Below are 15,217 nucleotides of genomic sequence, written 5' to 3' on the forward strand. Positions count from 1 at the left end.
GGGGGCCTGCGCTTGGGTACCCTGAGCCACCCCGTCGCCTTTGCTGTGAGATACCGCGGTGTTGCTGCCATCGCTGAAGACACCCTATACTTCCATAGCCTCGACCTGCCTGGTGTATTGGGCCCAGCGTTTAGTAGATCGGTCCTTCAAAGTCTTGGGCTTGAAGAGCCTGCACGCTCGACAAGAACCCTCAACGTGGTCTTGTTGGAGACACAATTTACACACAAGGTACTTATCGACCCAGGGAAATTTCCTAATGCATTTGTGGCAAAATTTGAAGGGGGTCTTGTCCATCACGGAATGAAAGGGCAGCTAGGCAGAGGTAGTGCAAGAAAAGGGGCATATACATTCTATAATGACCTCCCCCCTCTCTCCCTACTGTTTGGGCCAAAGCCTGTAGCGGCCTTCCAAGGCCAAAACGGATCCGTCGCTGATGTCTCTTGACCGTCGTTTTTCTCGTCTTTCACCGGCGTCTGTTTATCGATAGTGATATAAAGGATAGAAAGAAGGAACTATCAGTAACTAGGTAAACGTAAATGGCTATAAGCCGAAAGAGGAACTCTGCTATTAGCGTCCGTCTGGCATGGCAGAAAAAAAGCAATCTGAGACCTCGATGCGTGAGGGATCATGGGTACAGTGGACATCACACTAGGGATAGTATTACTGGCAAGCACTGTCGACATCCCTTTTCGAGTTTCGAAAACAATAACTGTAATACTCTGCAGCTTCCACTAGATGTCGGCCTATGCACAGCATGTGATCTAAGCAGATTCCACAAGCCTCAGAAATAAATATATAGTCCAGTTAGCAATGTTCGCTACCAAGACAGCTGTCCATCTATGGAGTGGGGTGTGGGACAGTCAACAAAATTAGCACTTAGGCACATTTCAGACGCTGTGCCCCAGGTTCTTATGTCCAGATGTTCTCCCATTAGCAAACTTTCAGTATCCAGACCTGATTGGGGAATCCGACTTTTCAGTGCCAAACTATGATGTCAAAATGTGGGGAGGTGGGGTTATGCACCAACAAATTATCTTCCTTTAAAACTATACCGGATAACATAGCATGATCATCCCAGACATGGAACATACAAACTGGTTAAGAGGACTTGTGTTAGCTGTGCATTTATCTAAAAACAAAACAGACAATATACAGTGCATTCTACATACCAGAAACATTTGTAAGAAAGGCACCTGATATGGGCGAAGGCTGCTCATCAATATAATCTCGTAGTCAGTGGAGATTGCTTGAACATAAAATGAACTAGAGTAGGCAGAGAGTTAGGACTTGGGTTTGCAAACGAAATCGTTATTTTGTGAAAAAATCAAATGTATTAATTACCCTGTTTTCTTAAAAAGGACCAAGGGTAAATTCGGAAATAGCAAAGTAGATGAAGGGAGGTTTTGATCATGTTTTACATGAACAATTTTCAGGAAAAGACGATGGAAAGCTCCTCATAAAATGCACAGAGATTAAACATAGAGAGTGTATAGTATATGTCCATCGGAATAGAACAATTTGAGTCGTGTCACATCTAAGGCCACTGTTACAGAGAAAACGTGACTTGTTGACCACAGCATGTACACACCCAGACTCCTCACACAAGGTGGGCGCTGCTCGCACAACTGCAGTGCTCAGCCTTCTTGATAATTGGAACACAAAAAGAGCTAAGTGGGAGAAAGAATAGTCCCCTGCCAAACTGAAAAGTTAAAGAGGCTAGGTGACTTCTGACATGGGAACCAACTTCAGAGGGAAATCACTGGCATGCTCTAAAGGAGTATAGCGTAGAAAACACAATCTGACATCAGTAGACCAAATGCGATCAACAACCGTCTTAAGTAGCTTTTCATCAGTGCCTTAAATGAACAGTGCAGTAATGCTGTGCTAGGAATTATCAGCATGTTGTATTTTAATGACATTATAGATGGATGAATCATATATGCATGTGTATCACCTGCGAGGATCAATCTATGTTCCATAGCACTCAAACGCAACAGAATTTGTAACTGCATATCCTTTATTTGTGAAGCATGTTTTAGTTGCATGACAAACGATTAAGTCAACATTCTAAATATATTATCCTACATTGATTCACCCACATCTTTATCAGTAATCAAATTAAATTGATCGTCACAAAATGTATATGTATATAGCCTATTTCATAATAGGGGCTCCTACCATGCCCCTCATTTCCTCTCCCTCCTGCCAACCAGCATATCTCATAGACGCGCACACACACACAGTTTACTACTCTTTATGTGTAGGTGAAACCCACTGCATCCATTTTTAATGAGTTGCCTCATCAAATAAGGATAAGAAAAGTTCTTAAAACGCTTTGGAAAAGTGAAACGTATAAAAAAAAACAGAACATGTTTTAGTCAAACAACTTAACATGACCCACACCAATTTTGCTTATGTTGTGTATAAGCTTGAATTGGCGATCTGTCTGAGGAATACATACTTCTGTTTAAGGAAGAGCTGTACTAATTGTTAGTCACTGTGGGTAGGCACTCTATACAATGACGCCCAACTCATTGGAGAACTGAAATAGGCTTCCAGTTACAGTACGAGCCATTCCTAATATGATTTGTTTTACAATGACATTAAATCCAACTTTCGTTTCTGGCACAAATTCTGTTATTCGATACACATAAATCATTAAAAACATTTTGCTGTGCTACAAACCTTGGCTCTCTGTTCTTCCGCAGCAAATTAACAAAGGCGTCTATTTCTTTTGCTGTGATGTGTTTTTCCAACAGTTTTCTGTTGTTATGCAACAAAGCTGTGATCGTATCTTCTGCCAAAATATCATATCCAATCTGGGACTGCATATCGCAGAAGTGCTTAGCGATGTATTCCTGGAAAATATGCATTCATGCTCCATTAGACAATTGATTCAAGAGTGGCTACTTTTAAATAGTCAAATTGCTACCCTCAATTCTGGAACTATATCATATGTGTAAATACATGTAAGACAGGAAGAGTGACATTTGTATTTTTTTATTACTCTTAACTACAGAACGAAAAACAAAAAAAGAGAGTTGCATACAGTGATAGGACCCTTTTTGGCTTTTTCATGCCTTGAATACACATCTCCAGTTAAGTGGCAGCAGTTCACCCACTCCCATCCACATTGTCAAGAATTTAGATGGAAAAGTGTGAATACTTGTGGGTCACGTGACCCCCTACTTATATGCCCTTGTTCCCATAGTGGGCCATCTTGGGAAAAAGAAAGGCAATATGACTTTTGAGAGAGGGAGAGATGCACCAATTTCCTATTGCTGAAGCTTATCTTTGAATGAAAACAGCTTCTAGAATAGCTAGCATCTCTTTTCCAGTCTTTTCTCCCCTAACAAATAAAAAGAGTTAACAACTTTCAGAAAGATAAGCAACGGTTACTAGTACTCATAAAGTGCTCAAGAAAGGTTACAGGGCCTATCGTTTTGGAAACATGTTTTTCCGAAGCAAAGAATAGCATAGCAGGACAGCTTACTGCATTCAGCGGTGACTGATTCTCAAAAGGCTATCAATGGATCTGCCACCATGGGGCACAGGGATGCAGTAGCCTTTCTGAGTAGCTCCCTCACCACAAGGCATTGAAGGGACCTGAGACTCCCCGAAAAGTGCCCGAATTGCAGAGACGGTGACCCCCCATCCCCAAGAAAGTGGAGCCCCCAAGGCACATTTGGTCCAAACCCTGGGCTTCTGAGCCCAAAGACGGCCCAGTTACGTCCGTGAGAAGTCCCAGCGGAGAGGCCGTGCACAAGGAACTGCCGGGAAGCTCCAGGGGGAGAGCAATTGAGGCTGGGGATTGCGACAACAGTGAAAACAGACAGGCCGAGTCCTGACTGGCCCGCCGCACCAGAGGTGTTAGTTGGCGTGAGATTACACAAGTAAGAGGAGCAGGCCCACTGGGAGAGCAAGCCCTGAGGTCTGTCAGGTTCCAGGTCCCGTGGCAAGGAGGGAGGGACGGATCGTCAGCAGCCAGGTGGCCGCGACCTTAACGGTAACCGCCGCATTCCTGGCCCCCTCCCACCTTGGACCCTGCAGAGCAACCGCGGGGGAATGGGGACCACCGGGCCGAAGTGAGCTGCAAGAGGGAGACAGTGTTACCCAATATAGAACACCAGGCAACCGCACATCCTCACATTGCAGAGCAGCTTAGAAGAGACCTCAGTAGGGTGGGGGGGTCCAGAGGCCTCCAATTGAGCTGATTATAAGTGCCCGGGAGAACCAGCAGAGCCGGGGTAGGGAGACCCCAGTAGCGGACCTGACTCCCTCCTGCAACTGCCCGGGTGAGCAAAATGGACGGAGCAATTAGAGACCCAAGCGGCCTATCAAGTGTGCAAGGAGTTGGTGTGCTCCCTGTGGAGGTGCACACTTGGAACGCGCCGCCAAATGCCCAACCTGGCGCTGACGATAGTGTGTGCCTAGCCAGCCAGGGCAGTGCAGAACCCCACTGGGCATTACGGTGAAGGAGTACCCTGGGCTGGAGTCAGAATTTCAGTGTGGTGATTGTTGTGAAGCGAGCAGCCCACCCCCTCTTGACTACACAGACCCAGGTGGTCTCGCCTGCAATATCCCATTAACTGGCAACAATCTCTCCAGAAATACAAATTCACTGCACAGTCCCACACTCCCTCGGAGACAGGAACCAACCCCACGAGGGCGGAGGCCGACATATCTATGAAAAAGAATATGACGGCCGTGTTGGAGGAAATAAGAGGCTTACATGCAGACATTGGGCGCAGGCTGGATGGTCCCGACAAGAAAGTTGACAATATGGATGACAGGCTTCAGGGGTTGAAAGTCAACCAGACCTCAGTCGAGATTCTGGAAACCGAAATGGACGTGCGGATCTCGGAGAGTTGGAGATAGGAGATGAGGAAGTTAATCTGAGGATGTATGATTTTAAAAACAGGGAGCTGCGTAATAACCTCAAATTTTGGGCATTCCAAGAGAGAGAAGGTGAAACTGAATGGGACATCATTAGAGCGATAAATAAAGTCACCAAGAAGATATTTAATGAGAGTAACACTACAGAGCCCACTACTGACTTAGCACACAGGGCGGAGGAGGTGCCAGAGACCCACGCTCTATCCTGGACAGATTTCACTACTACTCCGAAAAGGCTAACATTCTGGACAAGGCCAGGAAAGTGGGCCCAGTTGAATGGGGATCTGCACAAATAACTATCTTGCAGGGTCTCTCTGCATTCATAAGGGTGTGAGGTATAGCTGGGGCTTCCCCTTCTCCATGGTGTTTGAATATGAGGGAGACAAATACAGATTGGCCAAGGAGGATGACATCAGCAGGATTACCAGGGAACTGCTCGGAGAAGAGCTTCCAGGGCCCTGAGAAGGCCCTACAGGAGAGTCGTTGGAAGCTGGTTCAGGGAGGAGAGGGCTTGGGGAAAGAAGGCGAGTTAGGGTTTTTTGCAAGTTTAAGAAACTGAATCCACCATCCCCTGTGCAGACCTGAAGAAGAGCCTGGAGGGTTTCAAGTTCCCAAGCAGTAGTGACTGATCAACTACGAAAAGCAAAGGCCCTGCAGATAGATGTCAAGCCAGAGGTCGTCATAAAAACAGAGAATCTTATTTTCGGAAACCTCCAAGTAATCAGGGAAGGATGCTGTGTTAATAATGTATTGTCTGTTGTAGTGGTCTTGGGAATGCATGAATGGTCCATGGTGGCAACCTTCGGAGTCGTCTTACACTCCTTCATTCGTGAGCAAACAGGGCCTAAAGGTCATTGTGGGGCGGAGGGGTCTCGCAGCCCCTGCGCAATTGACCAGTTTATACTAGTGCTGATGTGAAAGGAGTCATCAAACTGCTACTCCCATGTGTAACATGGGGAGTCTGCCGATTTTTCAGGAAAGGGGCTAAGTAGGAGGGGGCTCAGAGGAGTCAGAATGATAAAGGAAAGCATGTAGAGGGGATTATCTCTTGATGGTCTGGCCCGGCGATATCTAGAATGTTGCTATGAGTCCAGACGCCTGGGTGGGGGTAGTTGGGAGTTTTGCAGGGATCCAGAAGTTGTCTAAGTCGATTCAAATCATTCTACATAAAGTTGGGAATACTGGGTACAAAGGTCTCATGTTTAAGGCTCAGAGTTGGGGGAGGCGTGGCCAACTGCCATGTAGGCAAGTCGCATCTCCTTGCAGCTCCGCTTGATGCGACATCTATTGCTGAATAATTAAAATTTAACAAAGTTAAGCCTCTGAGAACTGCTGCATATGCGAGAGATCACCCGAGACGCTGGTACCTGGATCTGCAAGTGCTGCATGTGTTCCAATGGGAGGGAAACACCGAGCGGAGTCCGACCGGCAGATCCCGCGAAATGGCACCTGCCCAGTGAGCTGAGGTGCGACTAGACCCAGCAGTCTGCTCCCGGCGCGGCCTGGGTCCTAGAGGCCCGAATCCAGTGGAGAATCCAGTGCACTCAGTAAGCGAGCAGAAAGTGCCTGCGCCGCGGGCTGAGTAACTGAAGAGCCAGCTGCAGCTGTGGTACGCCAACGAGCCCGGGAACTGGGCTCGAAGACGCGGGCGTGGTCAGGCGCCAGAGCCGGCATGAAGATCCGAACATGGGCACCGGGGCCTGCCGTGTTGAGAAAGGAAGGCGCGCAGACGGCCGCGACCCCGGGCATTCAAGGGGAAGTGAGCACAGGCGGCGGCTCCCCTGAGGCGGTGGGGCACTGGACCGCCTCCCCTCCCCCACACTGAAAGCATCGGAGCCCGAAACAGCAGCCGACAAACAGCGAGGTGAGGAGATAAGGGAGTCGGGACGCCATTCCACCCTTAATGACTGTGACCCTCCAGAAGGGAGGACCCACGGCTCCATGGGCCTCTGGCACGAAGCCCGCACAACAGCCATCGCGGCCGCTGGCTGCGGCAGGACCCTTAAGACATTGTCGGTACCAAGCAGCATTACGGCCCCTGAATAAACACTGAAGCAAGCCACCCACACTGCGCCCGGTTGCGCCGGGCTGTGTCAAGCCTGTCCGGCGAGTGGGTACACAGCAAAGGCCCACTGCACTCTTTCCCTGAGCTCCCTCCTAGGGAGGGGTTTGTTCTCCCCCTTCCCCGGATAATTAAGCCAACGGGCAAGCGTGTTGTGAGACGCCACCAGGGCCCCCCAGACAGCACAACGAATTGCAGTTAGACCTTAGAGTGCAGGAAAAGCCCAGACATTTAGCGCCTTCAGTGCAGCGTTCATCCAGGTACATTAAAATCCTGAGGGAAACTGCCCACAACAAGACCTAAGCCACCCTCGAAGTGACCAATCCAGCGCTGGCAAGCAGCACAACAGCTCAGAGATGACCACTAAGGGGGCTAAGGGCAGCAAGAAGCAAACCACCATGGAATCCTACACTGCAAGCGGCGCACCCAAACAAGACCCTGCCACTACTACCGCTGAAATGGAGAGCAGCGAGCCACCTGAGCCAGCAAACTCACAGCTCTTAGAAGCCATTAAGACACTTCGGAGAACTATGGAGAGCAAAATCGACGCGGTGGCGATCGACCTAAATTTGCTGCGCCAAGATGTACGGTCCATCGCGAGCAGGACAGATGCGCTCGAAACCCAAATGAGTGAGAACTCTACAGCGAACGCCCAACTGCTGAAAGATGTGGATGCCCTCGAACAGAAGGTTAAAAACCTAGAGAACAGAGCGGATGATGCGGAAGGGCGGGCGCGCCGCAACAACATTAGATTAATAGGCTTACCAGAGGGAATTGAGGGAAGCGACCCTACTAACTATGTCGAGGATCTCCTGTTGCAGGAAATAGGAGCCGGTAAACTGTCCCAGGGCTTCACCATTGAAAGGGCGCACCGGGCTCTCACCAAGCGGCCTCCGCCGGGAGCCCGACCCAGACCAATAATAGCCAAGGTGCTAAACTACAAAGACAGAGAGAACATCCTTGCGTTCTCGAGATCAGGGGGTCGCATCCAGAGAGGCTCTGCAAAGGTCGCCATCTATCTGGACTATACTTTCCAGGTTCAAATGTGCAGGGCCCAATTCATCCACACCAAGGCCGGATTGAAAAATGCTGGGGTACACTACATGCTTCTCTACCCAGCGAGACTTAAAAAACTGCACTACAACAAAGCCCACCTATTCGACACACCAGCAGAAGCTAGTGAATGGATGAACAGCGTACAGATCCCGGACCTCGAAGTAAAACTGCAGAAACCATGCCAAACCACACACACAGGAATCAAACCCCACACAATCGAAGAACAGTGTGCCCACAGAACAGCAGATCACACCCACGAGCAGCAAGATTGATCTGCGAGGAGCAACCAGGGAGACGAACATTCACATCATCGACAGCAGCTAAAGAAGTATAGCTTCTTCCCCACTAGTAGTTTGGGTACTTTACCCGCCCGTAAGGCACCAAGAGACTTTAGGGTCAATCGGAGCGGAAACGGGAGAGTCAGAGCGGGGGAACCTCGCTGGACTTGTTTGGTTACAGGGGTGTTAATGTTCAATGGATGGGAACCCCCAAGTTGGGAGTACGGTTGGGACCGCATCCGAAAGTGTGCAACGGGGGAAACCCTGCTGGCCCTGTTCAAAGTTGGGGGAGTTTACAGTTATTCGGGGGAGGGAAATGGGGTGTTGATATTAATGTTGGGATTTTAAAACGGGAAACGCCAAGACCACGGAGAAACTTAACACACAACTAGCCATCAGCTAGACCTCAAATGTCACCGGGAACCATCACCATACCGCCTCACGCCCATGGCTGACAATATTCAGGTGATGACGTGGAACGTCAGGGGTATGAACAGCTTCGTTAAGCAACGCCGCATCCGCGCATACCTGAGAAGGTGCAAGGTTGGGATTGCTATGCTCCAAGAGACACACCTAACCCAGAACAAACTGGAAACATTAGCCAAGTCATGGTGGGGAACCCTGATCGGATCCTCTTACTCCTCCTACGCCAGGGGGGTCCTGATATGGATCGAACCGACCATCCCCTTGAGGCTGATCAGCACCAAAACAGACGATGAGGGTAGGATGGTGCTCATGCACGGCACCATTGAAAACAGGGAGTTATGCCTTATCAGCACCTATGCACCAAACCACGATGCAACAGCCTTCTTCCATTCCCTGTACCCACGACTCACACCTTATGGAGATAACATTATCATTTGGGGGGGAGACCACAACTGCACCCTAGACCCCCTGAATGACAGGTCAGATAATAAACACACCCGCCCACCCCCTCGCCAAAATACTCTCTGCACTATCTCACTAGCTACAGCTCCTGGATTTATGGAGGGAATTGCACCCTGGCCAACGTGAATATTCCTTCTACTCCCCACCCCACTCCGTTCACACCAGGCTAGATTATTTCTTTGCAAGCCAAGAACAACTAGCCATGTTCAGTGACGCACAGTACCTGCCGAGAGTGCTGTCTGACCACTCTCCGCTGATGGTCACCTGGGAGGTGTCGCCACCCAGACCCCCAGTGCCTACCTGGATGCTTAGAGCCGAAGCTCTGCTAGACGCAGCCTTCCGGGAGCATATACAAGACAGCACAGAGGACTACTGGCAGCGGAACTTGAATAGCGTGGAGCACGTGAACACAGCATGGGAAGCATACAAGGTGGGTATGAGAGGAGAAATGATTGCAGCTATAGGAGGGGCCCAAAGATCCATCGTAACCTCATTAGAACGCACCGAAAGGGAACTAGAGAATAGAGCCGATTCATCCCCTGACCACCTGCAAAAAATAACCGAGCTGAAGCAGGCTTATCTAACACACTGGGAATCCCTCGGGAAACTGAGCTATGCCAAACACACTGAAAGGACCCATGCCTTGGGTGATAAACGCGGGAAACTCCTAGCCTGGCTTTATAAAAGGGAGACCCCCCAAACTCCTATCTGCCACATACTCAAGCCTGACAGCACCACAGCGCATACCCAAGAAGATATCAACTTAGTCTTCTCTGAGTTTTATCGCAACCTTTACTCTGAGACCTCGCCCCCCACTGACACTGAAATCAATGATGTCCTCCATGTCATCGAGCTACCCAAGCTAGACTCACAATCGGCTGAGGCCCTAGACGAGCCCATTACTTCGGATGAGGTGAAAGTTGTTATCAGATCCCTACCATCTGGGAAAACCCCAGGCATGGATGGCCTCCCTGGGGAGTTTTACAAGTCATACGACGAGACCCTAGGCCCCCTGCTGACCCAGGTGTTCAACAAGGCTTACGAACGGGGCACCCTCCCTGAGTCCATGAGTGAGGCCGTTATCATCCCCCTACTCAAACCCAGCAAGGACGGAGCCGATTGTAGCTCATACAGGCCTCTCTCCATGTTAAATGTAGACAGTAAGATCTTAACCGCCCTGTTATCAAATAGACTGAGGAGAGTAATCCCCCAATTAATCCACCAAGACCAGACGGGTTACGTCCCAGGGCGCTCTATCACCGAGAATCTGCGCAGATTACACCACGTTATATATAGCACAGAACTAAGACCTCAAAAATACGCTGTTGCATCATTGGATGCTACCAAAGCTTTTGATTCAGTGCGATGGAACTGGCTGTATGCCACTATGGCGAAAATGGGGATCGGTCCAGTCTTTGTGAAATGGACCCAACTAGTCTACACTAACCCAACCGCCAGGGTTCATAAAAATAAGAGATACTCCTGCAAATGGCCCCTTCAGAAGGCACCCGGAAGGGATGCCCACTATACCCCATGTTGTACATCATCACCTCTGAACCCGTTGCTGCCTACCTCAGACAGGAATACTCAGACTGAGGTATTGAAATAGATGGTAAGACCCACCTAGTCTCCATGTACGCTGACGACACACTACTGCACCTACCCAACCCCGAACACCTCCTGCCATATATCCTTGAGACCCTGGACGGAATCCATAAATGCACGGGAATCCAGATCAACAGAGACAAGTCTTGTCTCTACCCCGTGGCCGCATACATAACGAGGAATAGAGGTCCCTGCCACCCTTGGACCTCCAATGGCAAGTGACATCCTTCAGATACCTAGGAATCACTATACACCGGAACCCATACACTGAACATATTCTCATCACGGTTAGGGCTAAAGACTCCCTCGAGAAGTCCATGGAGTTCTGGAGTAGACTCCCACTCTCAGCAGCTGGTAGAGCAGGCCTCCTCAAGATGGTGGCGCTCCCCCGCCTCCTACACAACTTCACAAACGTCCCCTACAACATCCCCCCTCATTCTTCAAAAACATGAACAAACTTTGTAGGAGATTCCTCTGGCAGAGCGGCAAGCACAGAGTAGCGCTAGAAACACCCCAAAGACCCTACGAAAGAGGAGGAATGAAAGTCCCCAACTTCGAATTGTACTACCTTGCTAGTCAACTGAGGCATGTGATGCGATGGATGGCCGACAAGAGCACAGTGGACACCCGACTCCTCCAACCCGCTCTACCCCATCTATTACTCAGAGACCTACTCTGGATAGAGGAGAGCACTACACGGCACTGCCCATACTTAGCCAAGCTAGGGATCTAGCTTTGGAATCGGGCCTGCAAAACGGTCGGTACAACAGACCCATACTCGCTGCAAATCCCTACAGCAGCAATCATGACAAAATGCGCATGGGGACACTTGGAGGTGCGTACCGAATGGGAACCCTACGGGGTAGCCACGTTAGGAGACTTGGTTCATGAACAAGAGACCTTCACGTTTTCTGAACTCAGCGAGATCACACGACTACACGGGACAGTTCTTGCTCCATAGAGCAGTGATGCGAGCCCTGAAGAACAGATGGCCTGAGGCTACCAACCCTGCAACGGAACATGAGACTATTGAAACAATGCTAAATGCTGCTGAGGGAGGCCACGAAACGTCACGACTCTATGAGTTTGAAGTTAAAAAGTGGGAAGAGATAACTTATTTTCCAGGAATAACCGCTTACAACTCATCCAACTGTACATCACCAATAGGGCCTACCTCACACCAGAAGCCGTATCAAGGTTCAGGGGTGCAGGGATCCAGGCATGCCCCAAATGCAATGAGCCCAAGGCTGGAATGACTCACATGTTCTGGAGCTGCCCGGCAATACAAGATTTCTGGACACAAATAAAAGAAAGAGTTGCGGTTGCGGACATCGAATTGGAGGTCCACAAGCCTGCAGCTTGTGTATTGGGCAGCTACAGACGCAGCCGAGAAAACAAACCTCTCAACAGACTTAAAGACCTGATATATATCACAGCGAAAAGACGCATAGCCATGGGATGGAAAAGCCCAAAAGGCCCAAGTGAAGCACAATGGTGGGGAGACCTCAGCAAGTGGATAACTGCGATTCAGGAACAGAGACTAGACTCTAGCGCAGACCTACAGCGTTGGATAGCGCTAATGGTGCCATTGCTCCATCCCAAAGTGTCAGACAGCGCCTCAGACAGGAGCAATACCCCCGTCTCGTAGGCTGATACGAGTCTTTTGATGAACTACCCGTGGTCTTGGGGAAGGGAGGGTTGGGTGGGAGAGTGGGGGGGATAAGACACCAGACGGATAACTGAGAATGTCTTATTGAATATTGTTGTGTCTTGTTATATTGCTCAAAACCAATAAAAATTGTTTTTAAAAAAAAAATGTTTAAGGCTCAGAGTTGGATCTACGAAACCGCTAAACAGTGGAGCATCCTTGATTTCTTAATAGGTCGAAATGTTTAGTTTAGCTAATTCTATGGCTGTGGGTTGGTTGAATGTTAGAGGATTAAATTCTCTGAATAAGAGATATTTAACAGTCAGCAAGTTTAACCGCCTGAAGCTAGAGGTCATGTTCCTTCAGGAGATGCATTTGCAGAGGGGGAGGGAACAAACGTGGAAGGCAAGATCGATAGACAAGGTATACTTTGCTTCAAACTCCTCTAAAAAGCAAGATGTGGTAATTATAGTGGCTAGTAGACTGAACTTCGTGTTCGGGGCTGAGAGGACAGATCCGGGCGACGGTTTGTGATGGTAAAGGGGACAATCAAAGGTAATTTGGTAACACAGGTGTCTTTGTACTTCCCCAATGAGGGTCAGGAACAATTTTGGGATGCAGAGAAGACTACGATCCAAACATTTGTGGAAGGCGATATGATTATAGGGGGTGATTTTAATATGGTCTAAGACCCGGACCTGGACAGGAAAAGAACAAACCCCCATAAGGTTTCCCAATGGAAATACAGGAGAGTGATCCGATTTCAGCAAATCAATACGGAATTCGGTGTGGTGGACTCCTTTGTTAGGGATCGGGCCCGCAATCCCCCATTCACCTATTACTCAAGAGTTCACAACGCTATCTCTAGGAAAGACTATCTCCTTATTCAAAGCCTCCTATGAAACAAAGTGTCGAGAGCAACCACAGAACTTGTACCGTGACATGGTGTTAATCACCCTAGGAGATTGTTACACAGGAAAACATAATGGTAGAAGGTCCGGTAATTACTTTTTAAAAGATAAGGAACTTGGCCTAACTCTGCTGGGGGCCATCAGGGAATTCTTTCAACTGAATGGTACTGGCGACACGGGGGTCACAACTGTATGGGAGGCCTTTAAGGCTACGATTCAAGGTGTCCTAATATGCATGGGAGCCAGGAGGAAAAGGGAGAGAGCGGAGCAAGAAGAGGAAATCAGGGGGAAAATAGAATACCTACAACCAGGGGGAAAATTGAAATCCCAGATGTTTCCTGGGGACCTGGAAAGACTCCAAAAATATAAAACGAAACTAAAGGCCCTGATGATGCACCCAAACGAAGCGGATGCTAGCGTTTCTGAAACAAAAATACATGGAACGGGGGGAGCGAGCCAATAGAATCCTAGCCTGGAGGTTAAGGGAACAAAGAAACGCTAGAAGGGTTGCAGCAATTCAACTACCAGGAGGGGTGAAAAGGGTGGATGATGCTCAGATAGCAAAGGAATTTCGTACATATTACGAAACTCTTTATACAACTGAATATGAAGAAGAGGGTTCCCTAATAGACAAATACCTGAACTCTCTCCCCATCCTAAGTCTACCATGTGATAAAATGACTGCACTGGAGGCCCCTATTGCCGAGAAGGAAATAGCTGACACCATTGGTAGCATGACGGGGGGCACGACACCAGCGGAGGATGGATTTACAAATCGATTTTACAAAATGTTTAGGTCCACCTTGGCTCCATTTATGGCAAAACTGTTCAGTGGTGTCCTAGAAGCAGGCAAACTCCCAAGATCTATGCTTCTGGGCCCCAATAATAGTAATCCCAAAGAGAGGTAAAGACACTACCCAATGCCAATCATATCGCCCTATTTCCCTGCTAAACACTGATGGAAAATTCTTGGCAAAAGTGCTAGCCAACAGACTCCATCCTCTTATGCCCTCTTTAATTCACGGGGACCAGGTGGGTTTAATTTTGGATCAGCAAGGCACGGATAATATAAGGAAGATGCTCGCCTTAATGCTCGGGACGCAACACCAGAGTTTGAGTGCATATCTGGTTTCCATAGACCCTGAGTAGGCCTTTGATCAAGTGGAATGGGAGTATATGGGCCGGGTCTTGTAAAAGATGGGGTTCAGGTCAGAATGTTAGGCAATGGATCCCTGTGCTAATTAATAGCCCAATAGCAAGGGTTGTAGTGAATGGGGTTTTGTCGTCTCTGTGCCGTTTCTCTAGGGGAACTAGGCATCTCTCCCCTCATATACGCAATGACGATGGAACCATTGGCAATCGCAAATAGGGAAAATCCAGGGATTAAGGGAATTCAATGCAGGGATATCAGCTTCAAGCTTTCATTATTCGCCAATGACATTTGATGTTACCTAACAGAGGTAGATAAATTCCTACCGGAGCTACTTAAGCAAATTGAGACATTTGGCCGCTTCTCAGGGCTAAAAATAAATGTCCCAACATCAAATGTGATGCCAATTGGGGGTGTGGGGGGGTGTAGTGGGGGCTGGAATCCAGAGGTAAGAGAAGTCTGGGATGAGAGTGGAGAATTTGGCCACACCTTACTTGGGGATTACCCTGCCTAGAAATCTTCAGATGCTAGTGGAGACTAACTTTGACCCAATGTTGGACGCACTTAGAGCAGACCTCTCAAGATGGTGTCATGGTCATGAAGTCAGGGGCACAGGCATGCAGGGGTCGCGTGCACAGGAGACCTGGGTGGACACTGTCCTGGCGCCTTTGGCGCCAGGCTCATGAACAAAAGTAAACAAGAACATCCATTTAACACCAAAAA

General features: G+C 48.7%; 1 protein-coding gene across 9 annotated transcripts in view; it reads right to left on the reverse strand.

Moving 5' to 3' along the window:
- Positions 1-15,217, reverse strand: part of ITPR2 (inositol 1,4,5-trisphosphate receptor type 2) — a 4,412,221-nt gene that overhangs the window by 2,474,970 nt on the left and 1,922,034 nt on the right. For all 9 annotated transcript variants that reach the window (XM_069628470.1, XM_069628469.1, XM_069628465.1 and 6 more), the window contains one exon: positions 2,686-2,858. In XM_069628470.1, the coding sequence (XP_069484571.1) occupies positions 2,686-2,858 (173 nt within the window). The remainder of the gene's footprint in view (positions 1-2,685; positions 2,859-15,217) is intronic.

Source organism: Ambystoma mexicanum, chromosome 12 (assembly GCF_040938575.1).
Source record: "Ambystoma mexicanum isolate Mex_15411 chromosome 12, UKY_AmexF1_1, whole genome shotgun sequence".
NCBI classification, from domain to species: Eukaryota; Metazoa; Chordata; class Amphibia; order Caudata; family Ambystomatidae; genus Ambystoma; species Ambystoma mexicanum.